The sequence below is a fragment of the Coregonus clupeaformis genome, chromosome 25 (assembly GCF_020615455.1).
Source record: "Coregonus clupeaformis isolate EN_2021a chromosome 25, ASM2061545v1, whole genome shotgun sequence".
Lineage (NCBI taxonomy): Eukaryota > Metazoa > Chordata > Actinopteri > Salmoniformes > Salmonidae > Coregonus > Coregonus clupeaformis.
Window position 1 is genome coordinate 3859184 of NC_059216.1, and position 16034 is coordinate 3875217.

General features: G+C 45.7%; 1 protein-coding gene across 1 annotated transcript in view; it reads right to left on the minus strand.

Annotated features, from left to right (window-relative positions):
- Nucleotides 1–16034, minus strand: part of kif26ba (kinesin family member 26Ba) — a 183242-nt gene that overhangs the window by 74357 nt on the left and 92851 nt on the right. Inside the window, exon 5 of the mRNA XM_041847853.2 lies at nt 446–632. Coding sequence (XP_041703787.2) covers nt 446–632 — 187 coding nt within the window. The remainder of the gene's footprint in view (nt 1–445; nt 633–16034) is intronic.

Consider the following 16034-nt stretch of genomic DNA (forward strand, 5'->3'; position numbering starts at 1 on the left):
CACCATGAAGAGAAAGACATACACTGAAGGAACCAGATCTCACACAGCACCTCTCCACTATCTGGGGATGTAGCGCTGTTATGTTAATGCTGTTCTCCTGTCGTATCTCGCTGTATGGTCTAATTTCCTGCCCACTGTCACAGATCACAGGCAGCAGGGAAATGTGTGTGTGTGTGTGTGTGTGTGTGTGTGTGTGTGTGTGTGTGTGTGTGTGTGTGTGTGTGGTGTGTGTGTGTGTGTGTGTGGTATGTGTATGTGTGTGTGGCATGAAAAGGCCACAGCAGCAAGTCTACTCTCCACAGGGACAGCGGGTGACATTTTTACCCTGGAAATGTCACCGTTTCCATTAATCAGCATGGATACTGTACCATAGTGTGTGTGTGTGTGTTTAGTGTTTGTTTTGTGTCTTGTGTGTGTGTGTGTGTGTGTGTGTGTGTAGTCCTACCTTGCCCAGTCCGGGAGTGTCTTTTATCTTACTGGCGGCCCGTAGCAGGCAGGGGGGGGCAGGGGGAGGGGCGGTCTGCAGGGTCCCACTGAAGTTGGTGGGGAACAGAGGGGGGTCACACACCACTGGAGTGGCCAATGGGCGCTGCTTCTTCTTCTTAGAAGACAGGTTCAACTTCTGGGCAGCTCTATAGGAGAGAGGGGGGAGAGATTTAATACTAATATTCACCAACCATACAAACACATCTACAATTTTCATCTACTGCTGACTAAAATAGAGAGGGAGAGAAAGAGAGAGAAGGGGAGAGAAAGAGAGAGTAAGAGATGGAGAAAGAGAAAAAGGGACAGGGAAATGTTTTCCCCCGAGATTGTAACAGCGCACAGAGTGTAAGCCATTGTGAGAAATGTGTTCCCGCTTAAAACAGCTGTAGAGAGTGGATCAGTGGACGCGGTCGACTGGGAAACCAACACTAAATATATGTGTTCCACCACCACTGCGGTAGCTCCATGTGCAATGTACTAATTGCTCGTTCATGTTGCTAATTGGAGATGTATTACACGCCCAGCTTACCACATCAGTAACACACACACGCACGCACAAGCAGTGACATCTGTAACTGGGAGGGTTCCTTTCATCTGCTTCAGTCCTCACAGTCTTGTCTTCCTCCTCTCTCTCCTCTGTCTCCTCTGTCTTTCCTCTCATTTCTGTCTCTTATCTCCCTTCCCTCTTGCTCTCCTCTCTCTTTCATTCCCTCTCCTATCCCTGTTCTCTCCTGGTTTGTCAAAAATACCTAGCAATGCTAACGTTAGCTAAAATCCGGTGCTCTCCCCTCAATCTTAGCTAGCTAACGTTATACTAAAGACAATCTGACGATATCACAATGACAACAAAAGGTTTTCCTACTAATTATGTTCCTCCTTTAGGAATGTAATTGTGTTTTCAAGCTGCTATAATTCACTTTAGACGAAATCTTCATCAGCGCCCATTGAGAATGCATTGAGTACAACTTTCAGTTTGGCATCAGTCCTCAAGTCAAGAGAACCTTAAAAAAATATTGTGATGAAATGTGCAATTCATGAATAGTGGCTCGCTATGGCCTCTATGGGACCAGGGCCATAAAGCCTCTCAGAGTAGGAGTGCTGATCTAGGATCAGTTCTGCCTATTAGATCATAATTAATATGGTTACATGGACAGGGGAGGCCTGATCCTCGATGAGCACTTGTACCTGATCCTCGATGAGCACTTGTACCACACGCCCAGCAATTGGTCGTCGTCGGGTGAGGTTGTGTCTCTCTCTGGCGGGAGGTTAGCTTGGCTTATATGTACCTGTAATTACGCCAGCTAGCTGCCTACAATAATTACATACAATAATGCCTACCATTCAGCTGTTTTTCTAACCTCATTGTCTGAAGCGTTAACAGTAGGTAGTAAGTGGCTACTGTGCTCGAAATGTAGCTTGCTTGTTGCTACCTGGTTAGCTACTAAACAATAGCTGGAACGACCTAGCGAACAGACGCGAACTGGCTGAGTCAATTCAGTGGCTAGCTTTGCACTTGGCTAGCTAACAGTAGCTGCTAGGGGTAAGTTATAACCTACATTTGTGTTTTGTTTTTACATACCACGAGAGGCGCTTGCTGGAATGTTTAGTCTGTTGTCACAGTTTCAGGAAAGTTGCCGCAGTAATTAAAACAACACTTTTTCTGAGCAATAAAGTGTGTGTGTGTGTGTATGTGTGTGTGTGTGTGTGTGTGTGTCTGAGGAGTTGACAGTGTTCCAGGGGAAGTGCAAAGTGAGATAATTATGATGACACTCATTAATGAGTGAGAGATTGGGAAACCTCTCCTTCTCTCGCTCCCTCCTTCCCCTCCCTCTCTTTCTTTCTCTCTCTATCCCTCCCTTACTCTCACTGACTAAACCTCTTTAATGATCTGGCAGTGTCTGACAATCTGAAAAGTTTCCTGAAAGCACACACACACACACACACACACACACACACACGTCTCTGTCATACAGTGGGGAAAAAAAGTATTTAGTCAGCCACCAATTGTGCAAGTTCTCCCACTTAAAAAGATGAGAGAGGCCTGTAATTTTCATCATAGGTACACGTCAACTATGACAGACAAAATGAGAAAAAATTTTTTTATGAATTTATTTGCAAATTATGGTGGAAAATAAGTATTTGGTCACCTACAAACAAGCAAGATTTCTGGCTCTCACAGACCTGTAACTTCTTCTTGAAGAGGCTCCTCTGTCTTCCACTCGTTACCTGTATTAATGGCACCTGTTTGAACTTGTTATCAGTATAAAAGACACCTGTCCACAACCTCAAACAGTCACACTCCAAACTCCACTATGGCCAAGACCAAAGAGCTGTCAAAGGACACCAGAAACAAAATTGTAGACCTGCACCAGGCTGGGAAGACTGAATATGCAATAGGTAAGCAGCTTGGTTTGAAGAAATCAACTGTGGGAGCAATTATTAGGAAATGGAAGACATACAAGACCACTGATAATCTCCCTCGATCTGGGGCTCCACGCAAGGTCTCACCCCGTGGGGTCAAAATGATCACAAGAACGGTGAGCAAAAATCCCAGAACCACACATTTACATTTTAGTCATTTAGCAGACGCTCTTATCCAGAGCGACTTACAGTTGGTGCATACATTATTTATTTTTTCATACCCCCTGTGGGAATCGAACCCACAACCCTGGCGTTGCAAACGCCATGCTCTATCAACTGAGCTACATCCCTGCCGGCCATTCCTTCCCCTACCCTGGACGACGCTGGGCCAATTGCGCGCCGCCCCATGGGTCTCCCGGTCGCGGCTGGCTACAACAGAGCCTGGATTCGAACCAGGATCTCTAGTGGCACAGCTAGCACTGCGATGCAGTGCCTTAGACCACTGCGCCACTCGGGAGACACACACGGGGGGACCTAGTGAATGACCTGCAGAGAGCTGGGACCAAAGTAACAAAGCCTACCATCAGTAACACACTACGCCGCCAGGGACTCAAATCCTGCAGTGCCAGACGTGTCCCCCTGCTTAAGCCAGTACATGTCCAGGCCCGTCTGAAGTTTGCTAGAGTGCATTTGGATGATCCAGAAGAGGATTGGGAGAATGTCATATGGTCAGATGAAACCAAAATATAACTTTTTGGTAAAAACTCAACTCGTCGTGTTTGGAGGACAAAGAATGCTGAGTTGCATCCAAAGAACACTATACCTACTGTGAAGCATGGGGGTGGAAACATCATGCTTTGGGGCTGTTTTTCTGCAAAGGGACCAGGACGACTGATCTGTGGAAAGGAAAGAATAAATGGGGCCATGTATCGTGAGATTTTGAGTGAAAACCTCCTTCCATCAGCAAGGGCATTGAAGATGAAACGTGGCTGGGTCTTTCAGCATGACAATGATCCCAAACACACCGCCTGGGCAACGAAGGAGTGGCTTCGAAGAAGCATTTCAAGGTCCTGGAGTGGCCTAGCCAGTCTCCAGATCTCAACCCCATAGAAAATCTTTGGAGTGAGTTGAAAGTCCGTGTTGCCCAGCGACAGCCCCAAAACATCACTGCTCTAGAGGAGATCTGCATGGAGGAATGGGCCAAAATACCAGCAACAGTGTGTGAAAACCTTGTGAAGACTTACAGAAAACGTTTGACCTGTGTCATTGCCAACAAAGGGTATATAACAAAGTATTGAGAAACTTTTGTTATTGACCAAATACTTATTTTCCACCATAATTTGCAAATAAATTCATAAAAAATCCTACAATGTGATCTTCTGGAGAAAAAAAATCTCATTTTGTCTGTCATAGTTGACGTGTACCTATGATGAAAATTACAGGCCTCTCTCATCTTTTTAAGTGGGAGAACTTGCACAATTGGTGGCTGACTAAATACTTTTTTTCCCCACTGTATATTAATACATTTTAAAAAACATTTTCAAGTATAAATTACCAAAGTTACGATAGATTGCAATAGATTTTCTGTTAATTACCAAAATTACTGAATATTCTGGTAAATTTGGTAAACTACCGGTAGCTTTGCAACCCTACCACTGCCACTGTCAACAGCTGCTGCTGCATTATTCAGAACATGTCACAGGTGGTGTGTGTGTGTGTGTGTGTGTGTGTGCGTGCGTGTGTGCGTGCCTCTCCCTCTCTTGCTAGGTGTTCTGTGATACCATGACCAGAACAACAGTAACAGTAATTTTTATGACAACAAATAAAACTCAAGGTAAACGCAGCATCCTACCAATGCCTTTACAGAACCATTCATGTACATGTCTACTAAGAGAGAACAATGTTCAGAAAAAAATAGTAGTTAGTCTAAGCCCTATGAACAGGTCAGCGAAGAGAAAGAAATCGCCTCTCTCTCTCTCAATTCAATTTCAATTTCAATTTCAATTTAAGGGCTTTATTGGCATGGGAAACGTCTGTTAACATTGCCAAAGCAAGTGAAGTAGATAGTAAACAAAAGTGAAATAAACAATAAATATTAACAGTAAACATTACACTCAGAAGTTCAAAAAGAATAAAGAAATGTAAAATGTCATATAATGTATATATACAGTGTTGTAACAATGTGCAAATAATTAAAGTACAAATGGGAAAATAAATAAACATGAATATGGGTTGTATTTACAATGGTATTTGTTCTTCACTGGTTGCCCTTTTCTTGTGGCAACAGTTCACAAATCTTGCTGCTGTGATGGCACACTGTCACGATCGTTTAAAGATTGGTCGAACCAAGGCGCAGCGTGATAAGCGTACATGTTTATTATAACTGTGCAAACACGACAAAACAACAAACAAACGATACGTGAAGTCTTAAGGTTACAGACAACAAACCTATACGGAACAAGATCCCACAACCCACTAGTGCCAACAGGCTACCTAAGTATGGTCCCCAATCAGAGACAACGAGCTACAGCTGCCTCTGATTGGGAACCACCCTGGCCAACATAGATCTAAACGATCTAGAAACTAAACATAGAAAACACAACATAGAAACAACACACCCTGGCTCAACATTTAAGAGTCCCCAGAGCCAGGGCGTGACAGTACCCCCCCAAAGGTGCGGACTCCGACCGTGGTTTTTCACCCAGTAGATAAGGGAGTTTATCAAAATCTGTAATCAGAGGGAAATATGTGTCTCTAATATGGTCATACATTTGGCAGGAGGTTAGGAAGTGCAGCTCAGTTTCCACCTCATTTTGTGGGCAGTGTGTACATAGCCTGTCTTCTCTTGAGAGCCAGGTCTGCCTACGGCGGCCTTTCTCAATAGCAAGGCTATGCTCACTGAGTCTGTACATAGTCAAAGCTTTCCTGAAGTTTGGGTCAGTCACAGTGGTCAGGTATTCTGCCACTGTGTACTCTCTGTTTAGAGCCAAATAGCATTCCAGTTTGCTCTGTTTTTTGTTAATTCTTTCCAATGTGTCAAGTAATTCTCTTTTTGTTTTCTCATGATTTGGTTGGGTCTAATTGTGTTGTTGTTGTTGTTGTTGTTGTCCTGGGGTTCTGTGGGGTCTGTTTGTGTTTGTGAACAGAGTCCCAGGACCAGCTTACTTAGGGCACTCTTCTCCAAGTTCATCTCTCTGTATGTGATGGCTTTGTTATGGAAGGTTTGGGAATCGCTTCCTTTTAAGTGGTTATAGAATTTAACGGCTCTTTTCTGGATTTTGATAATTAGCGGGTATTGGCCTAATTCTGCTCTGCATGCATTATTTGGTGTTTTACGTTGTACACGGAGGATGTTTTTGCAGAATTCTGCATGCAGAGTCTCAATTTGGTGTTTGTCCCATTTTGTGAATTCTTGGTTGGTGAGCGGACCCCAGACCTCACAACCATAAAGGGCAATGGGTTCTATAACTGATTCAAGTATTTTTAGCCAGATCCTAATTGGTATTAATTTTATGTTCCTTTTGATGGCATAGAAGGCCCTTCTTGCCTTGTCTCTCAGATCATTCACAGCTTTGTGGAAGTTACCTGTGGCGCTGATGTTTAGGCCGAGGTATGTATAGTTTTTTGTGTGCTCTAGGGCAACGGTGTCTAGATGGAATTTGTATTTGTGGTCCTGGCAACTGGACCTTTTTTGGAACACCATTATTTTTTGTCTTACTGAGATTTACTGTCAGGGCCCAGGTCTGACAGAATCTGTGCAGAAGATCTAGGTGTTGCTGTAGGCCCTCCTTGGATGGTGACAGAAGCACCAGATCATCAGCAAACAGTAGACATTTGACTTCAGATTCTAGTAGGATGAGGCCGGGTGCTGCAGACTGTTCTAGTGCCCTCGCCAATTCGTTGATATATATGTGGGGCTTAAACTGCATCCCTGTCTCACCCCACGGCCCTATGGAAAGAAATGTGTGTGTTTTTTGCCAATTTTAACCGCACACTTGTTGTTTGTGTACATGGATTTTATAATGTCGTATGTTTTTCCCCCAACCCCACTTTCCATCAATTTGTATAGCAGACCCTCATTCCAAATTGAGTCAAAAGCTTTTTTGAAATCAACAAAGCATGAGAAGACATTGCCTTTGTTTTGGTTTGTTTGTTTGTCAATTAGGGTGTGCAGGATGAATACGTGGTCTGTCGTACGGTAATTTGGAAAAAAGCCAATTTGACATTTGCTCAGCACATTGTTTTCACTGAGGAAATGAACTAGTCTGCTGTTAATGATAATGCTGAGGATTTTCCCAAGGATGCTGTTGACGCATTTCCCACGGTAGTTATTGGGGTCAAATTTGTCTCCACTTTTGTGGATTGGGGTGATCAGTCCTTGGTTTCAAATATTGGGGAAGATGCCAGAGCTAAGGATGATGTTAAAGAGTTTAAGTATAGCTAATTGAAATTTGTGGTCTGTATTTTCTATCATTTCATTGAGGATACCATCAACACCACAGGCCTTTTTGGGTTGGAGGGTTTGTATTTTGTCCTGTAGTTCATTCAATGTAATTGGAGAATCCAGTGGGTTCTGGTAGTCTTTAATTGTTGATTCTAAGATTTGCATTTGATCATGTATATTTTTTTGCTGTTTGTTCTCTGTTATAGGGCCAAAAAGATTGGAGAAGTGGTTTACCCATACATCTCCGTTTTGGATAGATAGCTCTTCGTGTTGTTGTTTGTTTAGTGTTTTCCAATTTTCCCAGAAGTGGTTAGAGTCTATGGATTCTCAATTACATTGAGCTGATTTCTGACATGCTGTTCCTTCTTTTTCTGTAGTGTATTTCTGTATTGTTTTAGTGATTCACCATAGTGAAGGCGAAGGCTCAGGTTTTCTGGGTCTGAGAGACTCTGGGTTGAGGTCTCTCTCTCTCTCTGCATGCTTTAGAGGGAGCATCTGACTTGGGGCTATATAGGCTGTACAGTTTGAGTTGAGGGAATGCAGGAGAGAGAGAGGGAGAGAAACAGAGGGAAGGAAGCGAGAGAAGGAGAAGGAGAGCGTTCTGGATGTATGCTAGGGAGAAGAGTTGGAATCAACAGTCAGACCTAATTAAGATCACTTTCCAGAGAAAGAAACAACTGAAAAGGGCACATAGAGAAGGAGCTGCCCTGGAGTCAGACCTTTAAATGTAATGGAGCTGGTTCAGGAAACAATCCTCACATCACTTACTAATGCTAGTAGGCCTTTTCTCAGTGAGATAACACTCAAGCAGAAAGAAAGACAGTATGAAAATGAGAGGAGAGGAGAGAGAAGATGATGAGGAGAGGAGAGGAGAGGAGAGGAGAGGAGAGGAGAGGAGAGGAGAGGAGAGGAGAGGAGAGGAGAGGAGAGGAGAGGAGAGGAGAGGAGAGGAGAGGAGAGGAGAGGAGAGGAGAGGAGAGGAGAGGAGAGGAGTCAGTCTAATCTACCTGTCTCTCTCCATGTGTGTCTAACATGTTCAGGGAACGGTAAAACATTCCACAGAGACTACTGAACGACAGAGTGCATTCCTCCCTCAACCTGTCCCCATGGAAACCACCTGGAACAGCCCAACTCCCCTCCTCACCACACAAACATACACACACTGACAAACACACACGCTGGGGCACACACACAAACACACACACAGCAGACATCACATACACACCACAGCTTGTACTAGGATAGCTGGATTCTTCTGCTGAAGGACATTCTCCCCTTAACCTCTAACCCAGACTTAGTCGTGTATATAAGCTAGTGTAGCTAGTGTATATAAGCTAGTGACGTCACATTGTTGTCCTCTCCTCTTATGATGATCAGTGACCTAGTGACATTGACTCAACCAATCATTCGCTCAATTGACCACCTTCAACAACATTCCCCTCAACTTCTGCCTCTGAGCTGAGTGCAGAGGAGCATCTCTCTCTCTCTCTCTCTCTCTCTCTCTCTCTCTCTCTCTCTCTCTCTCTCTCTCTCTCTCTCTCTCTCTCTCTCTCTCTCTCTCTCTCTCGCTCACTCTCGCTCACTCTCGCTCACTCTCGCTCACTCTCAATCTTTGGGGCTCTGACCTTTGTTAACTCCTGACACAAATTCCCAGTAGAACTTACAAGACATAATCAAAAGTAATCAGAACTAATAAATTTAATCCAAAGCGATAAAAGTGATTCCAAATAGAGTGATGCTAGGAGACAGTGTGGTGCTGCAAGCTGGACCTCTTCTCTCTGACGCTAATTCACATGTATTTTGTTTGGGTGCTTATGAGCAAGCACACATACACACGCACGCACACACACACACATACACACACACAGACACACATGCGCGCACACACACGCACACAGTTTTTGTCTGTTTAGGCACTGGTGCTATAATTGCTTAATGATCCATTAGCTGGTAATTAGTGAAGGAGATGTGTGACTGTGGCTAACGGACAGCTGTTTGCCCTTTGACCTCTCCTGCTGTTGACCCCTGGCGATGATGACCCCTCACTGATTAACGCAAATTAACTGACACCGTTTCTATCCCTCTCTCCCTGCTCTCATCTTCTCCTGTACGACCCAATAACGTATTTATCTTTCATTCTACATCGAAGGTTTCAGTTGAAGACAGTGTTTTAGTGGGTCAGAGAAGAGGAGCAGGAGGGGATATATTACATTAATATTAGATTCATAATCATGAGTCACAGGACAACTTCACTATCAATTAAGAGAGAAACATAGAGAAGACGAGAGCAGAGAGAGAGGGGGAGAGATAGGGAGAGGGAGAAAGAGAGGAAGAGAGAGAGCCATGGTTCAACAACTACCTCATTAAAGAGGGAGAGAGAGGAGGGAGAGGGAGAGAAGGAGAGAGAGAGAAAGAGAGAGAGTATTCTGTTCTTACCCAAAGGAAGAAGTAAAGCTAATTGGGAGGCCTTGGCTGTCAAGGGGAGAGGTCTCCAACATAAGACACACCCACACAGCACGTCCGATGAGCTAGCATCTGCCTACGAACATGTTCGCTCAGCTATCACAGTAAGCTGGGGAAGGCAAATGATTTCAGTTGGGCCACCTGCACAGTGCTGGAAAGAGTCCTACAAGCTCTCACAGTTTCACGTCAGAATTAGACATTCATCCAGGTTTCTCACAAGTCAAATTTCAAGGTTGTTCCAAACGTCAAATTTAAAAGTGATTAAGGTTAAGTTTAGGCATTAATTCCACATTCTTAAGGTTAAGCATTAACTCTGAATGGTTAAGGTAAGGGTTAAGGTTCGGGATAGGCTTAAAACAAAAATATCAAAATCGAATTTCTATCGCTGGATTCGAAACTGCAACCTTTAGAATCAGAATCCACCATCCCCGTCTACAACACACTAGCAAAACCGAAACCTAATTGAAGGTAACAGCGTTCACTGTTGCCCCTATTGGCCGGTTTCCATCATCTCCCGACGTCGTCAGACATGGATGGACGTCGAATACTGACTTGTATCACGGGTGACCTGACTGGTTAAGTTATGTGTCATTACCAAACAATGAATTATCTCTCAGCACCTGGACCACATAGCTAACCCATGGGTACCCTAGGCACTCATTATGTAGTATAATTATGCAAATGAAATTCTAATGTGCACATTCTTTACACTATGCGGTTTCTCACATAGTGAGTGTGTCTAGGCTACACAGCTAAAGTCTACAGCACACAATAGACCAACACACAGGTGTGTGTGTATGTCGGTGTGTGTGTTTGTGTTAGAGAAAGAGAAAGAGCGAGATTCTCTCACTAATTTACATTCAATTAACTGCAATAAGGAGGAGGAGGAGGGAGATGGAGGGAGGAGTGACTCAGTGACCAAAAGAGGTCCTCGCTCAGCGTTCATTGTTCTCTCTTTGACTATCTTTCTAGGGTGAGAGCACTAAGCAAGCTAATATAATGAACAAAATACTATTCATGTTTTTAATATTCAAGAAATTAGGAATAATGTGCTTTTCTCAACCTCTTTTATACCAAGGACTGGCAAGCTATAGTCCATTCACCTCCATTGTAGAACTGACTGAAACGGTGTCAGATAACCATCTGAGGGACCACTCTGCAACATCTCAACATGCACTATGTGACCAAAAGTATGTGGACACCTGCTCGTCGAACATCTCATTCCAAAATCATGACCATTAATATGGAGTTGGTCCCACCTTTGCTGTTATAACAGCCTTCACTCTTCTGGGAAGGCTTTTCACTAGATGTTGGAAGATTGGGCGATTAGGCCTGGCTTGCGGTCGGCGTTCCAATTCATCCCAAAGGTGTTCGATGGGGTTGAGGTCAGGGCTCTGTGCAGGCCTGTCAAGTTCTTCCACACCGATCTCGATAAACTATTTCTGTATCGACCTCACTTTTTGCACGGGGGCATTGTCATGCTGAAAAAGGAAAGGGCCTTCCCCAAACTGTTGCCACAAAGTTGGAAGCACAGAATTGTCTACAATGTCATTGTATAATGTAGCGTTAAGATTTCACTTCATTGGAACTAAGGGGCCTAGCCATGAAAAACAGCCGCAGACCATTATTCCTCCTCCACCAAACTTTACAGTTGGTACTATGCATTCGGGCAGGTAGCGTTCTCCTGGCATCCGCCAAACCCGTCCGTCAGATTGCCAGATGGTGAAGCATGATTAATCACTCCAGAGAATGCATTTCCACTGTTCCAGAGTCCAATGGAGGCAAGCTTTACACCACTCCAGCTGACGGTTGGCATTGTGCATGACGGTTGGCTTGTGTGCGGCTGCTCGGCCATGGAAACCCATTTCATGAAGCTCCCGACTAACAGTTATTGTGCTGACGTTGCTTCCAGAGGCAGTTTGGAACTCGGTAGTGAGTGTTGCAACTGAGGACAGACGATTTTTACATGCTACGCGCTTCAGCACTCGGCGGTGCTGTTCTGTGAGCTTGTGTGTCCTACCACTTCGTGGCTGATCCGTTGTTGCTCCTAGACGTTTCCACTTCACAATAACAGCACTTACAGTTGACCAGAGCAGCTCTAGCAGGGCAGAAATCTGATGAACTGACTTGTTGGAAAGGTGGCATCCTATGACGGTGCCACGTTGAAAGTCACTGAGCTCTTCAGTAAGGCCATTCTACTGCCAATGTTTGTCTATGGAGATTGTATGGCTGTGCGCTCGATTTTATACACCTGTCAGCCACGGGTGTGGCTGAAATAGCCGAATCCACGAATTTGAAGGGGTGTCCACATACTGCTGTATATATAGTGGGCCAGTGCTGGTCCCCGAACTGCAGGTTGAGGAACACTGCATTACACATTGCATTCAAATCCTTTCCATTTCTAAACGCTAACAAACTACCTCTCCCCTGTAAATGTCTTCTCTCCAGAATAATGCAGAATAATGAGTTTATTTAGTGTTTAACCAATTAGTTTAGTCTTCAAACCTGCAGGCTAAATGTTTTGTGTTTGTATCTGTTGGATAATGCCCCAGCATAAATTATCCAGTGCAATGCCACCTCCTCTCCACCCTTAATCGTATTTGACCTGTGTCTCTAGCCAAGCATGCTGTCCAAACCAAAACACTATGCAACATCTAATGACAACAGGCTTTCCTACACCTCTCAGATAGCAGTCACCGGCCTCATTTAGCTCATGTCTCTCTTCCTCATCTATCCCTATCTGCCCTCCTTCTGCCCCTTTTTTCCTCCCCTGATTGACGACTGCCGTTCACACACACATACCAGGTTCAGGAACTAATTACACTGCACTTAACATCCTGTCACTGGAGAAGAGGGAGGAGGGAGGAGGGAGGAGGGAGGAGGGAGGAGGGAGGAGGGAGGAGGGAGGAGGGAGGAGGGAGGAGGGAGAACTGTGAGGAGGACAGAATGGAGAGGATGGATGGATGGATGGATGGGGGAAAGGGAGGAGAGGAGAGAGAGAATGAAAAAGAGAAACAGAGGATACGAGGATACGAGAGAAGAAGGGGTATAGAGAGAGAAAGAGATAGAGAGGGGGGTGTAAACTGCTGTCGTTCTCCTACCCCTGGGTAACGTTATCTATCTCCTATTCCAGTCATTCCTCCCATCTCTGTAAAGTGGCTGTGAAAATACCACCCACTCTACTCTACACAGACATTAGCATTAACAACTGCCAGCCATGCAGATCTGAGAGGGCTAAATCCAACATAGAACAGTATAAGAAGGTACTGTGCGTGTGCGTGTGTTTGAGTGTGCGTGTGTGTGTCAGAAGGTACAGAATGGTTTTACTGCAGACGGAAACATTACTCTAAATTACCATAAACACCTGTCTTATGTGACAGTTGCCCCAGAATTGTATAACGGTTTAACGGTATCTACTGATACAGAATGGATACTGCCATTTCAAACACAAGGAAATTGAACTAATTCCCAAACTCAAACGGGACACGGTCATATGCACCGAGACCATTGGTGTTACAACAAGCTCTCACAGTCTCACTGCAGAATTAGACGTTCATCCACATTCTCCAAACTTCAAATTTCGAAGTTGTTCAAAACATCAAATTTCAAAGTGTTTTTGTTGCTCCTGCTGCTCTGTATCATTTAATTTCTCCAAACGTCAAATAATTCATTCTGGTGACTTCAACCTCCCGACGTCTGCCTTCGATTCATTTATTTCCAACTCTCTCTGTCCCCTCCTTGCCTCTTTTGACCTCACCTTTTCCCAATCCCCTCCAACTCACAAGGCAGGCAATATGCTTGACCTCATCTTTACCAAAGACTGCTCGCCTACTAATCTCACAAAACCTCCCTCCAGGTCTCTGATCACTACTTTGTTTCCTTTTCTGTCTGCCTTTCCTCCAACCCTAACCACTCAGCCCCTACCCAGATGGTTATGTGCCGTCGCAATCTTCGCTCTCTCTCTCTCACTACTCTCTCCTCTTCTATCCTATCATCTCTCCCTTCTGCTAAATCCTTCTGCCTTCTGTCTCCTGATTCTGCCACTTTGACCCTACTCTCCTCCCTTTCCGCATCCTATGACTCGCACTCTCCCCTTTCCTCCCAGCCGGCTCAGCCCTCCCCTCCTTCTCCGTGGCTGAGTGACTCATTGCGAGTTTACAGAACAGGGCTGCGGGCAGCTGAAACGAAAATGGAGGAAAACTAAACTTCTGGAGAACATATCATCCTTTCACTCCATCATATCGACCTTCTCTTCCTCTGTATACGCTGCTAAAGCCACTTTCTACCACTCTACATTTCAAGCTTCTGCCTCTAACCCTAGGAAACTATTTTCCACCTTATCCTCCCTCCTTGATCCACCACCGCCTCCACCTCCCTCCTCCCTCTCTGCGGACGACTTTGTCAACCACTTTGAAAAAAAGGTTGACGACATCCGCTACTCATTCACTCAGCCTATTGAGTCCACTGGTCTCACTCACACAGAACTACCCTACGCCTTGACCTCTTTCTCCCCTCTCTCTCCAGATGAAATCCTGCAACTAGTGAGCTCTGGCCGCCCGACAACCTGCCCGCTTGACCCCATCCCCTCCTCCCTTCTCCAGACCATCTCTGGAGACCTTCTCCCGTTCCTCACTTCCCACATCAACTCATCCCTGACCACTGGCTGCGTCCCCTCTGACTTCAAAATGGCCCGAGTTGCTCCCTTCCTCAAGAAACCAACACTTGACTCATCTGACGTCAAAAATGCGTCTCTGCGTGCCTGGCAGATATCTCAACTTGGATGTCGGCCCACCACCTCAAGCTCAACCTCGGCAAGATGGAACTGCTCTTCCTCCCCGGGAAGGCCTGCCCGCTCAAAGACCTCTCCATCACGGTTGACAACTCCACAATGTCACCCTCCCAGAGTGCAAAGAACCTTGGTGTGACCCTGAACAACACCCTGTCGTTCTCTGCAAACATCAAAGCAGTGACACGCTCTTGCAGGTTCATGCTCTACAACATCCGTAGAGTACGACCCTACCTCACACAGAAAGCATCGCAGGTCCTAATCCAGGCACTTGTCCTCTCTCGTCTGGACTACTGCAACTCGCTGTTGGCTGGGCTCCCCGCTTGTGCCATCAAACCCCTGCAACTTGTCCAGAACGCAGCAGCCCGCCTGGTTTTCAACCTTCCCAAGTTCTCTCATGTCACCCCGCTCCTCCGCACACTCCACATGCTTCCAGTTGAAGCTTGCATCCACTACAAGACCATGGTACTTACCTACGGAACAGCAAGAGGAACTGCCCCTCCCTACCTTCAGGCTATGCTCAAACCCTACACCCCAACCCGAGCACTCTGTTCTGCCACCTCAGATCTCTTGGCCCTCCCACCCCTACGGGAGGGCAGCTCCCGCTCAGCCCAGTCCAAGCTCTTCTCTGTCCTGGCACCCCAATGGTGGAACCAGCTTCCCTCTGAAGCTAGGCCAGCAGAGTCCCTGCCCATCTTCCGAAAAGTTCTGAAACCCTTCAAACAGTATCTTAAATAATCCTCCTCACCTCGACCGCCCCCCAAAAAAAAAAAATAATAATAATATTTAAACACTTAACCAGCACTTGCACAACCTTCTGAGTCATGGGATTACTCCCATCCTCCACCCCGTCCACAATGCCCTAGCAAAACCCAAGCTTACTTGATGGTAATAGTGCTCACTGTTGCCCCTAGTGGCTGGTTTTAAATGCATTTCCCGACGTCCTCAGGACATGGATAGACGTCCAATTTCGAAGTCACTCTTGAACGACCTGATTCTTTTGTTAACCCCCTCCCAGACACACACATCCCTTAAGACCCCTGCCCCCACCACACACACACATCCCTTAAGACCCCTGCCCCCACCACACACACACATCCCTTAAGACCCCTGCCCCCACCAGACACATCCCTTAAGACCCCTGCCCCCACCAGACACATCCCTTAAGACCCCTGCCCCCACCAGACACATCCCTTAAGACCCCTGCCCCCACCAGACACATCCCTTAAGACCCCTGCCCCCACCAGACACATCCCTTAAGACCCCTGCCCCCACCAGACACATCCCTTAAGACCCCTGCCCCCACCAGACACATCCCTTAAGACCCCTGCCCCCACCAGACACATCCCTACAAATACCCACCTCCCACCCGTGCAGAGTAGAGTAGAATTCCATCAGTGATTGCAGCATGCACGTGTGTGTGTGTGTGTGTGTGTGTGTGTGTGTGTGTGTGTGTGTGTGTGAGTGAGAGGCTTCATTAGTAGCACACATGCA